Source organism: Gigantopelta aegis, chromosome 11, assembly GCF_016097555.1.
Source record: "Gigantopelta aegis isolate Gae_Host chromosome 11, Gae_host_genome, whole genome shotgun sequence".
Classification (NCBI taxonomy): domain Eukaryota; kingdom Metazoa; phylum Mollusca; class Gastropoda; order Neomphalida; family Peltospiridae; genus Gigantopelta; species Gigantopelta aegis.
In genome coordinates this window covers 22364581-22387124 of record NC_054709.1, presented here as the reverse complement: position 1 = coordinate 22387124, position 22544 = coordinate 22364581, and the positions used below count along the sequence as shown (strand labels likewise).

The 22544-nt window shown below is 38.1% G+C and overlaps 1 protein-coding gene across 2 annotated transcripts in view; it reads right to left on the bottom strand.

Annotated features, from left to right (window-relative positions):
• The window catches only part of LOC121385245 (ubiquitin carboxyl-terminal hydrolase 1-like), a 47897-nt gene that overhangs the window by 8706 nt on the left and 16647 nt on the right, over nt 1–22544 (bottom strand). For both annotated transcript variants that reach the window (XM_041515841.1, XM_041515842.1), the window contains exons 5-9: nt 22439–22501; nt 19691–19794; nt 17379–18892; nt 11210–11393; nt 5974–6084 (exon numbers count right to left, since the gene is read on the bottom strand). In XM_041515841.1, the coding sequence (XP_041371775.1) occupies nt 5974–6084; nt 11210–11393; nt 17379–18892; nt 19691–19794; nt 22439–22501 (1976 nt within the window). The remainder of the gene's footprint in view (nt 1–5973; nt 6085–11209; nt 11394–17378; nt 18893–19690; nt 19795–22438; nt 22502–22544) is intronic.

Sequence of the window (22544 nt, the reverse complement as noted above, 5' to 3'; positions counted from 1 at the left end):
GTTTACTAGAACTATGTCCCAGCCATCCATGATACTATGAGACACTACATAGATAGCCTAATGCATGTTCATTAACAGTTTACTACAACTACATCCCAGCCATCCATGATACTATGAGACACTACATAGATAGCCTAATGCATGTTCGTTAACAGTTTACTATAACTACATCCCAGCCATCCATGATACTATGAGACACTACATAGATAGCCTAATACATGTTCGTTAACAGTTTACTAGAACTATGTCCCAGCCATCCATGATACTATGAGACACTACATAGATAGCCTAATGCATGTTCGTTAACAGTTTACTAGAACTGCATCCCAGCCATCCATGATACTATGAGACACTACATAGATAGCCTAATACATGTTCGTTAACAGTTTACTAGAACTACATCCCAGCCATCCATGATACTATGAGACACTACATAGATAGCCTAATACATGTTCGTTAACAGTTTACTAGAACTATGTCCCAGCCATCCATGATACTATGAGACACTACATAGATAGCCTAATACATGTTCGTTAACAGTTTACTAGAACTGCATCCCAGCCATCCATGACACTATGAGACACTACATAGATAGCCTAATACATGTTCGTTAACAGTTTACTAGAACTGCGTCCCAGCCATCCATGATACTATGAGACACTACATAGATAGCCTAATACATGTTCGTTAACAGTTTACTACAACTACGTCCCAGCCATTCATGATACTATGAGACACTACATAGATAGCCTAATGCATGTTCGTTAACAGTTTACTACAACTACGTCCCAGCCATCCATGATACTATGAGACACTACATAGATAGCCTAATGCATGTTCGTTAACAGTTTACTACAACTACGTCCCAGCCATCCATGATACTATGAGACACTACATAGATAGCCCAATGCATGTCTGTAAACAGTTTACTAGAACTGCGTCCCAGCCATCCATGATACTATGAGACACTACATAGATAGCCTAATACATGTTCGTTAACAGTTTACTAGAACTATGTCCCAGCCATCCATGATACTATGAGACACTACATAGATAGCGTCCCAGCCATCCATGATACTATGAGACACTACATAGATAGCCCAATGCATGTCTGTAAACAGTTTACTAGAACTGCGTCCCAGCCATCCATGATACTATGAGACACTACATAGATAGCCTAATACATGTTCGTTAACAGTTTACTAGAACTACTTGTCCCAGCCATCCATGATACTATGAGACACTACATAGATAGCCTAATACATGTTCGTTAACAGTTTACTAGAACTGCGTCCCAACCATCAATGATACTATGAGACACTACATAGATAGCCTAATACATGTTCGTTAACAGTTTACTAGAACTGCGTCCCAGCCATCCATGATACTATGAGTCACTACATAGATAGCCTAATGCATGTTCGTTAACAGTTTACTAGAACTGTGTCCCAACCATCAATGATACTATGAGACACTACATAGATAGCCTAATACATGTTCGTTAACAGTTTACTACAACTACGTCCCAGCCATCCATGATACTATGAGACACTACATAGATAGCCTAATGCATGTCTGTAAACAGTTTACTAGAACTGCGTCCCAACCATCAATGATACTATGAGACACTACATAGATAGCCTAATACATGTTCGTTAACAGTTTACTAGAACTGCGTCCCAGCCATCCATGATACTATGAGACACTACATAGATAGCGTCCCAGCCATCCATGATACTATGAGACACTACATAGATAGCCCAATGCATGTCTGTAAACAGTTTACTACAACTACGTCCCAACCATCAATGATACTATGAGACACTACATAGATAGCCTAATACATGTCTGTAAACAGTTTACTACAACTACGTCCCAACCATCCATGATACTATGAGACACTACATAGACAGCCTAATGCATGTCTGTAAACAGTTTACTACAACTACGTCCCAACAATCAATGATACTATGAGACACTACATAGACAGCCTAATGCATGTCTGTAAACAGTTTACTAGAACTACGTCCCAGCCATCCATGATACTATGAGACACTACATAGATAGCCCAATGCATGTCTGTAAACAGTTTACTAGAACTACGTCCCAACCATCCATGATACTATGAGACACTACATAGACAGCCTAATACATGTCTGTAAACAGTTTACTAGAACTACGTCCCAGCCATCCATGATACTATGAGACACTACATAGATAGCCTAATGCATGTTCGTTAACAGTTTACTACAACTACGTCCCAGCCATCCATGATACTATGAGACACTACATAGATAGCCCAATGCATGTCTGTAAACAGTTTACTAGAACTGCGTCCCAGCCATCCATGATACTATGAGACACTACATAGATAGCCTAATACATGTTCGTTAACAGTTTACTAGAACTATGTCCCAGCCATCCATGATACTATGAGACACTACATAGATAGCGTCCCAGCCATCCATGATACTATGAGACACTACATAGATAGCCCAATGCATGTCTGTAAACAGTTTACTAGAACTGCGTCCCAGCCATCCATGATACTATGAGACACTACATAGATAGCCTAATACATGTTCGTTAACAGTTTACTAGAACTATGTCCCAGCCATCCATGATACTATGAGACACTACATAGATAGCCTAATACATGTTCGTTAACAGTTTACTAGAACTGCGTCCCAACCATCAATGATACTATGAGACACTACATAGATAGCCTAATACATGTTCGTTAACAGTTTACTAGAACTGCGTCCCAGGCATCCATGATACTATGAGTCACTACATAGATAGCCTAATGCATGTTCGTTAACAGTTTACTAGAACTGCGTCCCAACCATCAATGATACTATGAGACACTACATAGATAGCGTCCCAGCCATCCATGATACTATGAGACACTACATAGATAGCCCAATGCATGTCTGTAAACAGTTTACTACAACTACGTCCCAACCATCAATGATACTATGAGACACTACATAGATAGCCTAATACATGTCTGTTAAACAGTTTACTACAACTACGTCCCAGCCATCCATGATACTATGAGACACTACATAGATAGCAGCCTAATGCATGTCCCAATGTAAACAGTTTACTACAACTACGTCCCAACAATCAATGATACTATGAGACACTACATAGACAGCCTAATACATGTCTGTAAACAGTTTACTACAACTACGTCCCAACCATCCATGATACTATGAGACACTACATAGACAGCCTAATACATGTCTGTAAACAGTTTACTACAACTACGTCCCAACCATCCATGATACTATGAGACACTACATAGACAGCCTAATGCATGTCTGTAAACAGTTTACTACAACTACGTCCCAACCATCCATGATACTATGAGACACTACATAGACAGCCTAATGCATGTCTGTAAACAGTTTACTACAACTACGTCCCAACCATCCATGATACTATGAGACACTACATAGATAGCCCAATGCATGTCTGTAAACAGTTTACTAGAACTACGTCCCAGCCATCCATGATACTATGAGACACTACATAGATAGCCTAATGCATGTCTGTAAACAGTTTACTACAACTACGTCCCAGCCATCCATGATACTATGAGACACTACATAGATAGCCCAATGCATGTCTGTAAACAGTTTACTAGAACTACGTCCCAGCCATCCATGATACTATGAGACACTACATAGATAGCCTAATGCATGTCTGTAAACATTTTACTAGAACTACGTCCCAGCCATCCATGATACTATGAGACACTACATAGATAGCGTCCCAGCCATCCATGATACTATGAGACACTACATAGATAGCCCAATGCATGTCTGTAAACAGTTTACTAGAACTGCGTCCCAGCCATCCATGATACTATGAGACACTACATAGATAGCCTAATACATGTTCGTTAACAGTTTACTAGAACTATGTCCCAGCCATCCATGATACTATGAGACACTACATAGATAGCCTAATACATGTTCGTTAACAGTTTACTAGAACTGCGTCCCAACCATCAATGATACTATGAGACACTACATAGATAGCCTAATACATGTTCGTTAACAGTTTACTAGAACTGCGTCCCAGCCATCCATGATACTATGAGTCACTACATAGATAGCCTAATGCATGTTCGTTAACAGTTTACTAGAACTGTGTCCCAACCATCAATGATACTATGAGACACTACATAGATAGCCTAATACATGTTCGTTAACAGTTTACTACAACTACGTCCCAGCCATCCATGATACTATGAGACACTACATAGATAGCCTAATGCATGTCTGTAAACAGTTTACTAGAACTGCGTCCCAACCATCAATGATACTATGAGACACTACATAGATAGCCTAATACATGTTCGTTAACAGTTTACTAGAACTGCGTCCCAGCCATCCATGATACTATGAGACACTACATAGATAGCGTCCCAGCCATCCATGATACTATGAGACACTACATAGATAGCCCAATGCATGTCTGTAAACAGTTTACTACAACTACGTCCCAACCATCAATGATACTATGAGACACTACATAGATAGCCTAATACATGTCTGTAAACAGTTTACTACAACTACGTCCCAACCATCCATGATACTATGAGACACTACATAGACAGCCTAATGCATGTCTGTAAACAGTTTACTAGAACTACGTCCCAGCCATCCATGATACTATGAGACACTACATAGACAGCCTAATGCATGTCTGTAAACAGTTTACTAGAACTACGTCCCAGCCATCCATGATACTATGAGACACTACATAGATAGCCTAATGCATGTCTGTAAACAGTTTACTACAACTACGTCCCAGCCATCCATGATACTATGAGACACTACATAGATAGCCCAATGCATGTCTGTAAACAGTTTACTAGAACTACGTCCCAGCCATCCATGATACTATGAGACACTACATAGATAGCCCAATGCATGTCTGTAAACAGTTTACTAGAACTACGTCCCAGCCATCCATGATACTATGAGACACTACATAGATAGCGTCCCAGCCATCCATGATACTATGAGACACTACATAGATAGCCTAATGCATGTCTGTAAACAGTTTACTAGAACTACGTCCCAGCCATCCATGATACTATGAGACACTACATAGATAGCCTAATGCATGTCTGTAAACAGTTTACTAGAACTGCGTCCCAGCCATCCATGATACTATGAGACACTACATAGACAGCCCAATGCATGTCTGTAAACAGTTTACTAGAACCCACACTGATTGGATCTTCTCAGAGTAGGATCACCAATAGGAGGAGGACCTGTGAGTTTTCTTGGGGATAATAACCTTTCTATGCCATTAGTCCCAGTCAAAATAGTTCTTCATTTCTGCACAATAACCAATAGTTTCATCTAGAATTTATTACTAAAGAAAAAGCAATGCAGATATACAAACTTATTACAGGCTATACGATTTCGAATTTCATGGGTAACACTTTTTCAGTTCTGTGCCTTGTGATCATGTGAACCCGTCGGAAACTGTTTTTAGGGTTCTGTTGAATAGTCGTAGTCATGAGAAACCAAATTTCAGTTCCATGATTTTAACAACACGCTACCTGACACAATCGTTTCGGTGACATTCGAGGGCCTGTTATTACTATTGATCACCCGAATCAGTTTATTAAACCAGTCAATAAAATAACTAAACTGTGAAAAACACAAAATGTTATTCTCTCTGTGCACGAGAGTGTATCAGCATTATCAGCATTTTCATCAAATTTTAATTGTATTACAAGATGTAACTTGTTTACATTTAGGTCCAATCATTGTGTAGAACTACAGATTTTTCATGACGTGCAATTTTATAATTTTGCTTTCAAAGTACTGTATAATTGTATGACTTCTCTTTCAAAGTTTAATTTTATAACTTCGCTTTCAAAGTTTAATTCTATAATTTCGCTTTCAAAGTTTAAGGAAGATGCCACACTTTGGAATACTGTACCTGTGACCTGGGTGACGGCATGGTTTCGGACACTTGTATCGCAGACATGGCAAGGCCAGTGGTATGGTCACATGGTCATTGATCTTCGAAACACTGTGGCTGCCAAACATTCTGTGGACAAAGGAGAAGTAACAAAGAATAAAATGATTTCATTTGTCCATCACACAATCTGATAACGTTATGACATACACTGGTGGCACCTAAGTCTGCGCACCTAAGCATTTGTGTTATATTTTAAAGTTAAAATATTTCTTTAAAAATATTTATTTCACTGCCACAGTACAATGGAACAATAAATGTATTACAACTAAAGTTATTTTAATTTTAATGTTTTTTAAACTCAAGTAATGAGCGCATTTTTAGTGGGACCCCCCTGCATTTACTGGCCTGCATGACGGCACATAAGTCTGCGCAGCAAACATCAAAACAACCACTTCTGTCGCTAATGTTTACATAAAACAGCAACAAACAATGGATCCGACTTTTTATAAGTTCTAAATAACAAACACTTCCTGTTATAGTCTGTTTCAGAAACATTTACATTGTGCAAATGAGATAAATATAAATGGTGTTCCATGCTCCTTAGTTTGCACAACACAAAATGACAATATTAAAAATAACCAATGTAAAAATATTTGATCATTATTCAACAAAAAATTTCTATTATTAACTGTGTAAATGAGCACAAATAGTGTTCGTTAGACATATGGGACAATCAATGATAATTTTGAAACAGACTATAACTAAAATAGGCCATGCTGTCAGTGCAATCTTCAAAGTCTGTGTGCAGCCATTTTGTATTGTGTCACTCGGAGGGAAATTCAAAGTATGCTTGGATGTTTACGTTAACAGATTAAATAAGACATTCATTTGATTTATGGATTCATAAATTACAATAAGGTATGTATTGAAGCTTCTATGTAAATTTATGTAAGTTGATATGCAAGGTTGAAGGTTGATCATTACAACGTTGACAGACACGTGTTGACAGGTGATAGAAAAACACGTTGATCGAGGCTGCCAACAGTATTATGTACACTTTTAGTGCATTAATTCAGTTTTTTTCAATAAAAGTGTTATCGACCAGTTTTATACATATATTCACAATCAAGATGTGTTGTTTTAACAATGGTTTTGTGAATTAAATTAACGTTGTTTGTTTGTTTACAAACATACCCCGACACTTGTTTCGAGACGTAATGTAACGTCATTAACGTGCACAGACTTTTGTGCCGCGCAGACTAAGGTGACATGAGTGTACTTCACTAACCTGTTAATATATACTACTCAAAAGAATTTAAGGGTCGAAAATTTATAACCAAATAAGTTTCAGAGTGTATTAGATTGATGATGTAAACTACACCAAAAATTTAATTTATTGTTCCCTATTTACAAAAAAACACAAATAAACGTCACTGTATACAAGAAAGTCACATGACATGCTGTCAAAGTTGAAGGTTGTCAAACATGGATTTTACACATTAGAACATTCGTTTAATAGTGTGTGAATCCACCCCTGGCGCGAATACACTCGACACATCGTTGCCTCATGCTGTTGATCAGACGTCTGAAGAACTCTTGGGGAATGGCCTGCCACTCTGCCATAAGAAGTTGACCCAGATCATGAAGGTTGGCCGGAGGGGCATGGTTATCCCGAACTCTCGTGCCTAATTCGTCCCAGGCATGCTCTATTGGGGCCAAGTCAGGCGAATATGCTGGCCAATCCATCCTGGCGATACCTTGTTGTCTGAGAAAGTCCATTACCACCCTGGCGCGGTGGGGTCTGGCATTGTCATCCTGCAGAACTGCCCCGCTGCCAATCTGCTGAAGGCCTGGGAGAACCAACGGCCGGATAATCTCATTCAGATAGTGGATTCCATTCAGATTGCCATCCACCACATAGAGGGGGGTCCTGTGGTGGATAGAGATGCCGCCCCACACCATGACGCTGCCACCACCGAACCAGTGACGTTGTCTAACGTTAACGTCAGCGAAGCGCTCCCCAGGACGTCTGTAGACACGAACCCGACCGTCGTTGAACTGGAGACTAAACCTGGACTCATAAGTGAACATCACTTGACCCCACTGAACACGTTGCCACCGCAGATGAAGTGTGCACCAGTGACGTCTGGCCGTTCTGTGACGTGGTAGGAGTGGTGGTCGAACAGCCTGGCGACGGCAGCGTAGATTATTGGCTCTCAGACGATTGCGTATGGTTTGATCAGACACTCAACTTCCAGTCACAGTCCGCAGATTGTCACGTAATCGGCGTGCAGTGGTTGTGCGTTGACGTAGAGCCATATTGGTGATGTAGCGGTCCTCTCTATTTGTAGTGCTTCGGGGTCTTCCCGAACGTGGACGATTTCGAACAGAATTCGTTGCTCGGTACCGTTTTCACAGTCGGCCAACGACACTCTGACTGACACCAAGTCTCAGAGCAACATTTCTTTGCGTATTGCCATCCTGAAGCCAAGCAATAGCCCTTCCTCGATCTTCGATAGTCAGTTGACATCGTACCATTGTCGAATTTGGAGTGTGCACTGTACACGAACGCAAGCTCCAATTATACGGAAATTCAGCATTGGGAACATGGAATACACATGCAAAGCGTGCAAATGAAGCGCTTTGTGAAAAAGCAAGTTATGGGCACTTAGCAGACCTTTCGCTTTCGCCCTAATTTACGTGCAAATGTAAGCATGTTTTCACCATTAGAACTAGTCGACAGTGTCAATGACAGTGGATTTTAATTCATTTATGGGTTGCTTAGACCCACTTTCGTCAAAATGGAACAATACCATGCGTGACATTATGATCTAGCTAATATAATTGACATTCAGAAAATAATGTCGAAAATATCGTCTGACCCTTAAATTCTTTTGAGTAGTATACAATGAATCTCCGTTATTGCGACTGTCGGCGAATTATTAAAACTGGTCTTAATACCAAATTACCAGTCTTCAAAATTATGATTGTTTGTTAAATATAGATTGTGAATTTTGTATCCCACCATTCTTTCCATAACCTTACTCTCCACTCCTTGGATCACACACAGTATATGCAGGTTTTAATTTTTTTAATTAAACACTGACATTGCTGTTTTGGATGACGACGACGTATATTTTCTACGTAAATAGCTATATTTACAGGGCACAATATTTCACACGAATCGCATGTCGGTTACGCAAAATTAAATTTACGCGAACCACAAATCGGTTACGTCATGATCTGTAAACGTTCAGAAATTAAAACTTGCAATCTTCACGATTACAGGAAGTTTATTCATGCAGACATACTACTGGTATTCCGACAAATGTTTTAGACTGATTTTTAGATACTTGATGCGCAGCAAACCAGTAAACAATGTTATATTGCAACAGTTGTAACTTGCGACCAGTCTAGTTTTAAAACATTTTTAAAGAAATGTGCTCGGACCGCTTGTAGACATACTATTGGATTGGCTATAATTTTACATACGTTAAAAAAGGAATCCAAAAGTGTCAAAAAAATTGAACAATACTAACATCGCATAATGAGCTTTAAAAAACCCATATTTGGAACGTCACTGTAGTATATAAGTACCATCGATGAAGTGAAAGTAGTATAGCCACCGCAAATCGCAAAAAGGAATCCCTACAAATGAGTATTTATCTATTTCAAAGGCGTAGCGCTCATTACGCACAGTACGTAATGCAAAAACTAAATCCGGGAATAAGTCGAGGCTGTCTGTAATTGTTCTATAAAATATCCTCTTAAAATTGATTCGAAAAAAGATTTTTAAAAATGTATCTACAGGCGTCCTGAGTTTTAAAATTTTCACAGAGGGAGGCCCCCCGAATCCCCCCGTTTGGGCACGCCTTTGGCGTGCGTAATTCTAAGAAAATTTCTGACTACGCCACTGTATTTTGTTTCAGTACTGGGGCTAATATTCAGTTCTTTTATAATATTGTTAACTTTAGCAAGCATTAAAGACATTTTCTTTTCTTTTTTTAAACTGTTTTCTTTTGTATTTGTTTTAACTTTGTTTCAGCTAAAAACTATGTATTTAAAATATAATTTCAACATAATTTTGAGGTAACCGATCAGATAACCCATGGGTTACGCAAATATAATTCACGTAACTGAACAATTGGTTACCTAGGTAAAAACCACGTGAACCGACTTCCGGTTATCTCAGATTTCGAAATATTGTCCCCTGCATTTATTTGCATATACTTGTTGGAATATGACGACTGGGGAGTGGGGTAACGGGGACCTGTATATTAAATTAACGACAGCCCTCTCTCCTCCATCCCAACCCCCACCCCACACTTCCGATGCCTGTGATTTGTCAGAGGCTGTTAGCTAACACATATCGTAGGTCAGTTATGTTCCAATTAATCATTAGCACCAAAGGCATATGGGCTCCAATGTTTGTAGGGTGGCAGGCTGATTTTTTCACGAATTAAACGAAAATGCCTGAATATGAATTTTTGCCCGAAAACTACACTGTATATTAAGAAACATAAAAACCCCCCAAAAAAACCACGTTTTGTTTTCTCAATTGGTTAAGAGTTGGTGGTGAGGGGTGCTAGGGATGATGGCAATGCATAATTTAATTTACACTATTCTCAAAGGACGAAATGCCTTTTGCAAGTTTACCAAAATACACTGGTCTGTTATTGATAAGGGAACATGTGTACCAAAAAATCAGTGTCTCCCCACTATCACAGTAATAATTTAAACCAGTGAAACCTACCACAAATATTTTTGCATGTGAAGAGGACTAGGGAAGGTATCTCTGATCTCGGTTTATACCTGTAGCAGTAAGCAAAGACTTCAAAACAAATTTGGGGGGGGACGGGATGTAGTTCAGTGGTGAAGCACTCACCTGATGTGTCGACGGTCTAGGACTGATCTCCATCAGTGGCCCCATTGGGCTACATCTCGTTCCAGCCAGTGCACCACAACTGATATATGAAAGGTTGTGGTGTGTGCTATCCTGTTTGTGGGATGGTGTATATAATATAAACAATGCTTCGCTACTGAGAAAATGTAGCAGGTTTTCTCTCTAAGACTATATTTCAGAATTATGCAATGTTTGACATACAAATGACAATGATTAATACATCGATGTGCTCTATGTGGTGTCGTTAAATAAACCAAAACCAAAAACTTTAAATGTTTGTTTTGTTTAATGACACCACTAGAGCACACTGTAAAGAGATAAATATAGCTGGTGTGTGTAATGTTGTCTCACCCGGTGCACGTGGAGAACCTCTTGAGGTGCAGTGTTAGGATGTTGGGCAGCACGTCGTAATGCAGTGAGCGCTCGGCCTCCACGTAACACAGACACTGGTCACAGAAATACTTGTTGTCATCGCGCAGTCGCTCAACCTCAGTGAACGCAGACATCAGCTTAGACAAACATGTATCATCACTTTCTGTAAACACAAAGAGGAACAAAATAGATTACATTCATGAACAGTACTCAAACTAACAAGAAGAAATGTCTCACCCAGCATAAACTTCTAGTCTTATTCGGGGTCACTAATAGTTGCAGTCTCACTCAGCATAAACTTCTAGTCTTATTCGGTGTCACTAACAGTTGCAGTCTCACTCAGCATAAACTTCTAGTCTTATTCGGTGTCACCAACAGTTGCAGTCTCACCCAGCATAAACTTCTAGTCTTATTCGGTGTCACTAATAGTTGCAGTCTCACCCAGCATAAACTTCTAGTTTTATTAACAATCTAATTAAAATTAGCTCCACTATTACATGTGGATCTAACACCAGCCAGTTGGAGCTCATGCCCACCAATCAAAACCTTACTTGCAGAATCCTGCCAGTGATTTAAAACTAACAACACTGCATAGTCCCCAATGACCAGGTAATATTTCGTCTGTAAATAATAATTTAAATATTGACCAATCACACTTCGCCTTTTATAACGTTATTTGGAAGAATACAAATTCTAAAAATATCGGGCGAGTCTATTTTAGTGGCTGCAGTACAGCGAACCATACCAATACGTACGGGGTGGGTTATCAGTCTTCAATTTTACATTAAAAATTGTTTATTTATTTATTATAAAAAAAAAAAAATCAGTCTTCAGTTTTACATTACAAATTATTTATTTTATAAAATAAAACATGTTTTAAGGCATTCGTAATTCACACGAAACATGTCGTATACCCTCAGGATAATTCGGAATGTTTTCAAATTATTTTTAAATCACTGGCATGATTCTGCAAGTAAGGTTTTGATTGGTGGACATGAGCTCCAACTGGCTGGTGTTAGATCCACATGTAATAGTGGAGCTAATTTTAATTAGATTGTCTTATTCAGTGTCACTAATAGTTGCAGTCTCACCCAGCATAAACTTTTAGTCTTATTCTGTGTCACTAATAGTTGCAGTCTCACCCAGCATAAACTTCTATTCTTATTTGGTGTCACTAATACATGTAGTTGCAGTCACACCCAGCATAAACTTATAGTCTTATTCGGTGTCACTAATAGTTGCAGTCACACCTAGCATAAACTTCTAGTCTTATTCGGTGTCACTAATAGATGCAGTCACACCTAGCATAAACTTCTAGTCTTATTCGGTGTCACTAATAGTTGCAGTCTCACACAGCATAAACATCTAGTCTTATTCGGTGTCACTAATACACGTAGTTGCAGTCACACCCAGCATAAACTTATAGTCTTATTCGGTGTCACTAATAGTTGCAGTCTCACCTAGCATAAACTTCTAGTCTTATTCGGTGTTACTATTAGCTGCAGTCTCACCCAGCATAAATTTTTAGTCTTATTCGGTGTCACTAATAGTTGCAGTCTCACCCAGCATAAACTTTTATTCTTATTCGGTGTCACTAATACACGTAGTTGCAGTCACACCCAGCATAAACCTATAGTGTTATTAGGTGTCACTGACAGTTAGTCTCACCCAGCATAAACGTATAGTTTCATTAGGTGTCACTGACAGTTGCAGTCTCACCCAGCATAAACCTATAGTCTTATTAGGTGTCACCGACAGTTGCAGTCTCACCCAGCATAAACCTATAGTCTTATTAGGTGTCACCGACAGTTGCAGTCTCACCCAGCATAAACCTATAGTCTTATTCGGTGTCACCGATAGTTGCAGTCTCACCCAGCATAAACCTATAGTCTTATTCGGTGTCACCGACAGTTGCAGTCTCACCCAGCATAAACCTATAGTGTTATTAGGTGTCACCGACAGTTACAGTCTCACCCAGCATAAACCTATAGTTTTATTAGGTGTCACTGAGTTACAGTCTCACCCAGCATAAACCTTTAGTTTTATTAGGTGTCAATGACAGTTGCAGTCTCACCCAGCATAAACCTATAGTGTTATTAGGTGTCACTGACAGTTGTAGTCTCACCCAGCATAAACGTATAGTTTTATTCAGTGTCACTGACAGTTGCAGTCTCACCCAGCATAAACGTATAGTTTTATTAGGTGTCACTGACAGTCGCAGTCTCACCCAGCATAAACGTATAGTGTTATTAGGTGTCACTGACAGTTGCAGTCTCACCCAGCATAAACCTATAGTCTTATTAGGTGTCACCGACAGTTGCAGTCTCACCCAGCATAAACCTATAGTCTTATTAGGTGTCACCGACAGTTGCAGTCTCACCCAGCATAAACCTATAGTCTTATTAGGTGTCACCGACAGTTGCAGTCTCACCCAGCATAAACCTATAGTCTTATTAGGTGTCACCGACAGTTGCAGTCTCACCCAGCATAAACCTATAGTCTTATTAGGTGTCACCGACAGTTACAGTCTCACCCAGCATAAACCTATAGTTTTATTAGGTGTCACTGAGTTACAGTCTCACCCAGCATAAACCTTTAGTTTTATTAGGTGTCAATGACAGTTGCAGTCTCACCCAGCATAAACCTACAGTGTTATTCGGTGTCACTGACAGTTGCAGTCTCACCCAGCATAAACGTATAGTTTTATTAGGTGTCACTGACAGTTGCAGTCTCACCCAGCATAAACGTATAGTTTTATTAGGTGTCACTGACAGTTGCAGTCTCACCCAGCATAAACGTATAGTTTTATTAGGTGTCACTGACAGTTGCATCCATAAGATGTTCATCTCAATGCATGTTAAAAATAAAACAATAAAAACTCACTTCAAATTTTTAAAAAAAGTGTTTTTGCTCACATCTATTGTGATGAACATCCAAAGAAACAACTATAGGACAAATTGCATCATTCTAGAGCTTACAGTTTGTAAGAAATTAAGATAAATGCTAAACTTTTAACGTTTAGCTAAAAGCAAACATATTTTAATTAAAAATGTTTAATTAATTAATTCTTAATTCTTTTCACATGCTCTGTGAGGAACATCCATAAATGCAACTGTTTCATGGATATTAAAGTTGATATAGGATTTACTGACTGTGAGGAATGGATCTAAACACAAAATTTTAATATTGAGCAAAACCAAAATATTTTAATATTTTAATATATTTTAATTAAAACGTTTAATTAATTAATTTTTAATTCTTTCAAATGCCTGTGATAAACATCCACAAATACGATACATATCACGGATATGAGGTGACAAATACAAATATGTATTCATGGACATTTGATAAGGTTTTGCACAAAGGAAAAACAGCATTTATTTATTTAAGTAAAACTGATTTGGCCCGAGTACTCTGACAGTAAGACTAAGAGAGCAAGACGGACATTTGGACACACACTACAGGAAGAAACCTGTCAGCATCTACATATTTAACCAGAACATTATTGAAAGGGGGTGCTGTCGGGTTTCTTCTTGTAGTGTGTGTATTAGTGATTAATACATGTATGTGAAATATTTGTTATCAGTCAACTCGAAAATGATCAATGTAAAGATACATGTGTATTTAACGTTAAAAATAGGATTGTTGTTGTATTAGAGCAGGAATCTTTGACAACCGTTTGGAAGACCCAGATTGCGCAGTTTTGATATACAGTTTGCTCTGGCTAATGAAGGAAGGAAGGAAGGAAATGTTTTATTTAACGACACACTCAACACATTTTATTTATGGTTATGTGGCATCAGACATACATTGTATTAACCATACAGATATTGAGAGAGGAAACCTGCTGTCGCCACTTCATGAGCTACTCTACTCTTTTCGAAGATAGCAGCAAGAGATCTTTTATATGCACCATCCCACAGACAGGGTAGTACATACCACAGCCTTTGATATACCAGGCGTGGTGCACTGGCTGGAATGATGGCTGTAATGAGTGCATATAACTCCAACTGTTCCTCTTGCTCGCTTATGGTAAGAGTACTTGAGGTAAAAGTGATTAAAGATGGGTGTACCTATGGTCTAGTCCAGAATCACATTGTTTTTAAGGAGCACTAACATGTCCACATTGCACAGGAAAGTGCAGCCGTTTACGGCTGTTTTGTTTTTTTAGATTTATTAATCAAGTTAAAACCATATTTGCATATGATAAGAATTATAAAAATTTAGTTTGCTTTAATTAACTATTTAAATGCTTGCATATTGAAGTTACATTGCATATGCTTCCCCGTGACCGTCATCTTAGCAACGTAACTCGTAAGGCTGGTTGAACGAGACTATGAGATGTCAGTACAATTCATTTGTTTAATTTACGAAAATAAAATAATTTGTGGATCGAATGCAATACAGCTTTTAACGATGCGTTTGGTACGCAATTTGTGGTGATCTTTTCAATACATGGACATCATAAATTCTCGTCCGGAATGTTTTACCTTTACTTTTTTATAAGTAACTATATTATTAGTACTTAGGGTTTATGTATGGAGGTACCTGCTGGATATAGAAGAAAGGAAAGGTAAAGATGAATAGGTTATTACCTTCAACCATTCTATATTATATAGAATTATTACCTTCAACCATTCTATATTATATAGAATTATCTCAGTTTTTGACTTGATCAAGGCTCTGTTAACAGAAAGGTAAAGATGAATAGGTTATTACCTTCAACCATTCTATATTATATAGAATTATCTCAGTTTTTGACTTGATCAAGGCTCTGTTAACAGAAAGGTAAAGATGAATAGGTTATTACCTTCAACCATTCTATATTATATAGAATTATCTCAGTTTTTGACTTGATCAAGGCTCTGTTAACAGAAAGGTAAAGATGAATAGGTTATTACCTTCAACCATTCTATATTATATAGAATTATCTCAGTTTTTGACTTGATCAAGGCTCTGTTAACAGAAAAGCAATACCTATATCTCGCTTAATACCTATATCTCACTTAATACCTATTCCTCGCTTATACCTATATCTCACTTAATACCTATATCTCGCTTATACCTATATCTCAGTTTTTGGCTTAATACCCATACATGTATCTTGCTTAATTCCTACATATACATCACAGTTTTTGACTTTTGACATTTTGTCACTGGAAAATCAATACTTACATGTATATATCGCTTAATACCTTGGTCAAGGCAGGACAGCCCTGTCACCAGAAAAGCAGTACCTATATATCACTTAATACTTCAGTTTTTGACTTGGTCAAGGCAGGACAGCCCTGTTACCAGAAAATCAATACCTATATATCACTTAGTACCTCAGTTTTTGACTTGGTCGAGGCAAGACAGCCCTGTTACCAGAAAGCAGTACCTATATATCACTTAGTACCTCAGTTTTTGACTTGGTCAAGGCAGGACAGCCCTGTTACCAGAAAGCAGTACCTATATATCACTTAGTACCTCAGTTTTTGACTTGGTCAAGGCAAGACAGCCCTGTTACCAGAAAGCAATACCTACACATGTATATATCACTTAGTACCTCAGTTTTTGACTTGGTCAAGGCAGGACAGCCCTGTTACCAGAAAGCAGTACCTATATATCACTTAGTACCTCAGTTTTTGACTTGGTCAAGGCAGGACAGCCCTGTTACCAGAAAGCAGTACCTACTCATGTGTATATCAGTTTTTGACTTAATAGCTATATCTCGCTTAATACCTATATCTCAGTTTTTTACTTTTTGTCACTGGAAAAGCAATACCTATATCTCGCTTAAAACCTACATTGTATATCTCAGTGTTTGACTTTAAAAGTTTGTTTTGTTTAACAACACCACTAGAGCACATTGATTTATTAATCATAGTCTATTGGATGTCAAACATTTGGTAATTTTGACATATAGACTTAGAGAGGAAACACGCTACATTTTTCCATTAGTAGCAAGGGATCTTTTATATGCACCATCCCACAGACAGGATAGCACATACCACAGTCTTTGATATAGCAGTCGTGGTGCACTGGCTGAAATAACAAATAGCCCAATGGTTCCACCGACGGGGATCGATCCTAGACCGACCGCGCATCAAGCGAATGCTTTATCACTGGTGAAGGCGGGACAAAAGTAGATTGACGTGTTTAAAACCTGAATCATCGGACGAGTCGTCGTGGTCCTTCTGTGCGCGGAGCGGCACGCTGACGTCCTGGAAGACCTCGGTGTTCTGGCGGGACGACTCACACTCCAGGCAGCGAGTACGCAACATCATGCTGCCCTGGAACAGGCGCTCAACAAAGTCAATCTTCACAATCTTCCGGCCGGCCAAGTACTTCGTTGCGTATGCAGCACTGACAGATTTTCTAGGACTGTTGCAAATGCTGTCGCAGTTCTCTACTTTAACTGTCAGTGGTTTGACAGGAACCACTTTCAAATACCAATCAGCCACGTCATCACTACTGTCATCCGAATAAATGTCGACAGAATTTTCATCATCATTTTCATTTTGTTTTGAGTTTTGGACATCACAATCAAAATTAACCTGTCTTCTCGCACAGCCAAGAGTTATCATTGCCTCAGTTGCGACAACAGTCTTCAATGGGCTGTTGCATACATGGTCACATTTTTTAAGTGAAACTTTCATTTCTCTGGGGCTTTCACTATCACCTCGCTTCAAAGATTTTGTGGCACTTCCATAGTTTGAGGTAACTTTTGCAGGAGACAGTTTTGTCAATGTCATCTTTGCTAACTTGGTGCTGCTGCAATCTATCTTATCAAAATTGACATTCTGTATAGCAGGACTTGACATCTTATTCGTTTCAACCATTGCAACTGAATAATTTTCCTTCTTTATGACTGTGGCCGAATCTTTCACTCCAGAAAATTGTGCATTAAGTTTGGAAGACGATTCAGAATTGATTCTAAATGAAATTTCATTGTCTACTGTCCGTCGATAATCTCCGACACTAGGTTTATTCAATGTCGGACCATCTGAAACATTTTCTTCTATTCTTTTCGTAACTGTCCTTCGAATGCCCAATCTTTTTACAGGTTTCTTATCCGTTTTAAAGTGACAAGCAATTTCTGATTTCTCATTGATTATTAAACAATTTTCTGAAGCAGATTTCACCAACTTAGAATCCATTTGCTTCACAGATTGTTCACTTAGAGAAGACGATGAAACAGTTCGGGGAAACTTATTGCCACTGCTGCATGTATTTTTACCTTTAGCCATTCTCATTCTCAAAGTTCGACTGGGAGCAACTGGCGCCTGCACCTTTGCCTCTATGGTCGAGTGGAGAAAGACTCCACCTTGAATGTCACTCCTGTTGCCATCGCCTGTAGGAGCCCCATCAATCTCATCAATATCTTCACTCTTCCTCACACAGTTCTCTCTCTCGTTCACTCGCCCTTGACCATCTGACTGAGCTCTGTCAACACTTTCCGATGATCTTGTGAACTTTTTTCCAGCATCAAGAAACTTCTGCATGATGGGATTGCATCTGATGTCCTGTGTTGTTGTACAAGGGGTGGGACGCTTCCCAAGGAGATCCAGCTGTGTTTTGTGCAACTCGTTTTCAGCATCTTCCAAGTAACACAGAACACAGCGGAGAAGTTCTTGAGCATCGTGCTGCAGGTTTCCTTCAAACATCGGATTCAGCAATCTTGTAGAAAATACAAAAATTAGTTTATACCATCAGTTATTTTTTAATTGTTTTATTCATAAAATCATTCACAAAAATATAAGAAATTTCAAACCAGCATTTGTAATTGGTTAATAACCTCCATTTGTAATGAAAGAAAGAAAGAAATGTTTTATTTAACGATGCACTCAACACATTTTATTTACAGTTATATGGCGTCAAGTGTACCAATGAATGTTAAAATGCCAGATTTTTTTTTATCAACAAAGATTAACCAATGTCAAACTGTCAAACATTTTCCATGCTTTTTTTTCATACCCAGAGGAACAAACCTAAAAGAAATCCTCATAATTAAATCTGAAACATTCTTTTTAATGACAAGACAAACAAGTTCATATTTTATTTAGAATTACTTTAATAAAGTTTATGGTTCTTGAACAAAAAACCTCAATAATATACACATAAAGTACATAAACAAAGTGCAGGCCCCTAGGCACGACTTTGGGAGTGGAGGAGGTGGGGCACTGATGGATCAGGTACAAACTCTATATCAGATTTTGGTTACAATGGCAAACATTAATGTGTAAAAAAAATAATAATAAAAAAATAAAATAAAAAAAAGGCTCACAAGTGGGGGGGGGCATATGCCCCCTGGTTCCTAAGGGCCTGAAGTGTCATCAACAAATGTGACATTCCCTGATGACTAACTTAACTAACTATTGTAAGTGAAGTTTAATCAAATATCAATATACAATTATATGTGTATGACAGCAATATCTTTTCTCCACTCTATGGATGATAATAAAACGTGGATCTTACCTAATGGTGTCTAACAATTGGTCAGGTTTCACTGCCATGCTCGTCACATCAGCACTGGCTATCTCAAAATATCGCTCCTCTCTTTGTTCCATGCTCTTGTAGAGCTGAAGTGAAAATAAACACGTTTATTACATACCTATTCAATCTTACTATAGTGATGAAGACATTTTCAAACCGTGTGATAAATTTATCTTGTATCGCACAAATGTGCTATCTGGACCGGAACTTTTAAATGGGGAATTCCCTTTTTATTTTTACTGGAGTTAGAGCCTTGTTATCACTGACGTCATGTTTTTATTTTTACTGGAGTTAGAGCCTTTTTATCACTGACGTCATGTTTTTATTTTTACTGGAGTTAGAGCCTTTTTATCACTGACGTCATGTTTTTATTTTTACTGGAGTTAGAGCCTTGTTATCACTAACGTCATGTTTTTATTTTTACTGGAGTTAGAGCCTTTTTATCACTGACGTCATGTTTTTATTTTTACTGGAGTTAGAGCCTTTTATCACTGATTTTTACTGGAGTTAGAGCCTTTTTATCACTGACGTCATGTTTTTATTTTTACTGGAGTTAGAGCCTTTTTATCACTGACGTCATGTTTTTATTTTTACTGGAGTTAGAGCCTTGTTATCACTGACGTCATGTTTTTATTTTTACTGGAGTTAGAGCCTTTTTATCACTGACGTCATGTTTTTATTTTTACTGGAGTTAGAGCCTTTTTATCACTGACGTCATGTCTGATTTACAAATTATGTCACATCGTCATTGAAACATTATGGCCGCAGAGTATTCTTAACGTTAAATCATAAATATTAGCAAAGTCACAAATTTCGGTAGCTGTAACATTTAGAGGATTAGATTACTGCCAGAAATTTTCAAAACAAAACTGTTCAGTATTTTATTAAAACATATAGGTTTTTATGTTTTCTGGTTGTGTTTATTTATAAAAATGCTAAAAATAATTTAAGGCAATTTACAAAATGGTGTCCTCAATAACCAATGCTAACGGATTACATTTTTGGAACAACGTTCATTAGTTCTCTTGTAAATGAATGGTCATAATGGTAAAACTGTTTGGTTAAGAAATATAATATGCAGTCATACTTTTAATGAATATATAAACAAACTCCAAGAAATAGTTGTATGTTAAAACATACAAGAATTATATATTTTTAGCAAGTCAGTGATTTACCAAGTCATCCTGTGGGTCCGAAGAAAGGCCCATTCCCAAAAGAAAGTGGCACTGAAAATTCCAATGTCTATGCTACAAATTCCATTGTCTATGCTACAAATTCCATTGTCTATGCTACAAATTCCATTGTCTATGCTACAAATTCCCATGTCTATGCTACAAATTCCCAATATATATATATATATATATATATATAGTGAAACTCCTCTAAACTGGACACCCACGGGACCAAGTAAAAAGTCCGGTTATAAGAGGTGTCCAGTTTAGAGAGGTTCTCTTCCATACAGATATTTAAAAAGGGACCATGAAAAACGTCCAGTTTTGTGGGAATTCTGGTTTACAGAGGGTCCGGTTTTGTGGGAATTCTGGTTTACAGAGGGTCCGGTTTGGAAAGGTTTGACTGTATATTTAATTATGTCTGTTGTAATAAATTAACTTGATTAATTTAACAGTGCATCATTCAGTGACTTGAAAAAATATCTGAATTATGATTTACTTGCGCTAATCCCATCAGACATGGGACATTGGCAACAAATCGTGGATAAATCTGTGCAAGTATACATGTATGTGAAGACAGTTTTGCCAGAAGGTATTACAATCATATAACTTTCAAAATCATAGAACAAAAGGGTATTAACAACTAACTCATGTTTGTGAGTCAGTAGCATAGCCAGTATGTTATACTGTAGGTTGGGTGGAGCACCCACACTGAATACAAGTTATGTTTCGATGCCACAGGCAAATATAAAAGGTGATGGGTGAAAGAGGTGTGATCGGCCCCATGTCCCCTCCTAGTTAACCCAACATGAGTGGGTCAAGTTCAATCTTCATTTCTTTGCTTGATTTAACCTAATTTTTGGGAGAACATTTGTAAATGTGAATAAATTCTGCAAGTGTAAAAAAAAACTACGCTTTAGTCAGTTTATCTAAAAAAAAACACACACACAAAGTATAGATACAAGCCTGTAGAAACCAGGTTGGCAGAAGGGGGCAGCAGGAATCTGTCCCATTTTTACTTCGTCCTACTCCATATAAATAAAAATTAACATTTGGCCTGTGCCTCCCACTAGAGACTGTTCCCCCCCACCCACAACTCTATTCCCAATATGGTTCATACGCATCAGAGAAGTGATGTCCCTGTGAATGTAACACACACATATTACTTTCCCCAAGCAAATTTCAACCATGTCGGAAATCTGCACAGAAGTGTACTATATACAACTCACACTCATCACCCTCGGGTTTATACCAAGTCAGACTTCATTTTATATCCTAATACTTATATTGTTTGGTACATACGAATTATTGGGAGACAAAGTTCAGCTTGGGTTAGTTATTAACATTAGAATTCCCAGAAATATATTGAATATACAGACAGCGATATTCTGAACAAGTAAATATATTTACTAGATGTATATACAGTAGAATCTCGTTGGAGGGGTAACTCGGAAGGGTCGAATACACAGAAACGATTGAACCAAAAATGAAGTCCCAAGTTACACTTAGACGTTGTTGACTGAATGTTTCAATGTGAGAAAGGTGTTAATAAAAATACCGTGAACAGCTGTTTGACAAACTCCCAGGCCAGAAACTTGTTGGAGTCACCTTCATCACCAACCTGCAGAAAAATATATATAACAAGATGTAGATCATATTAATCT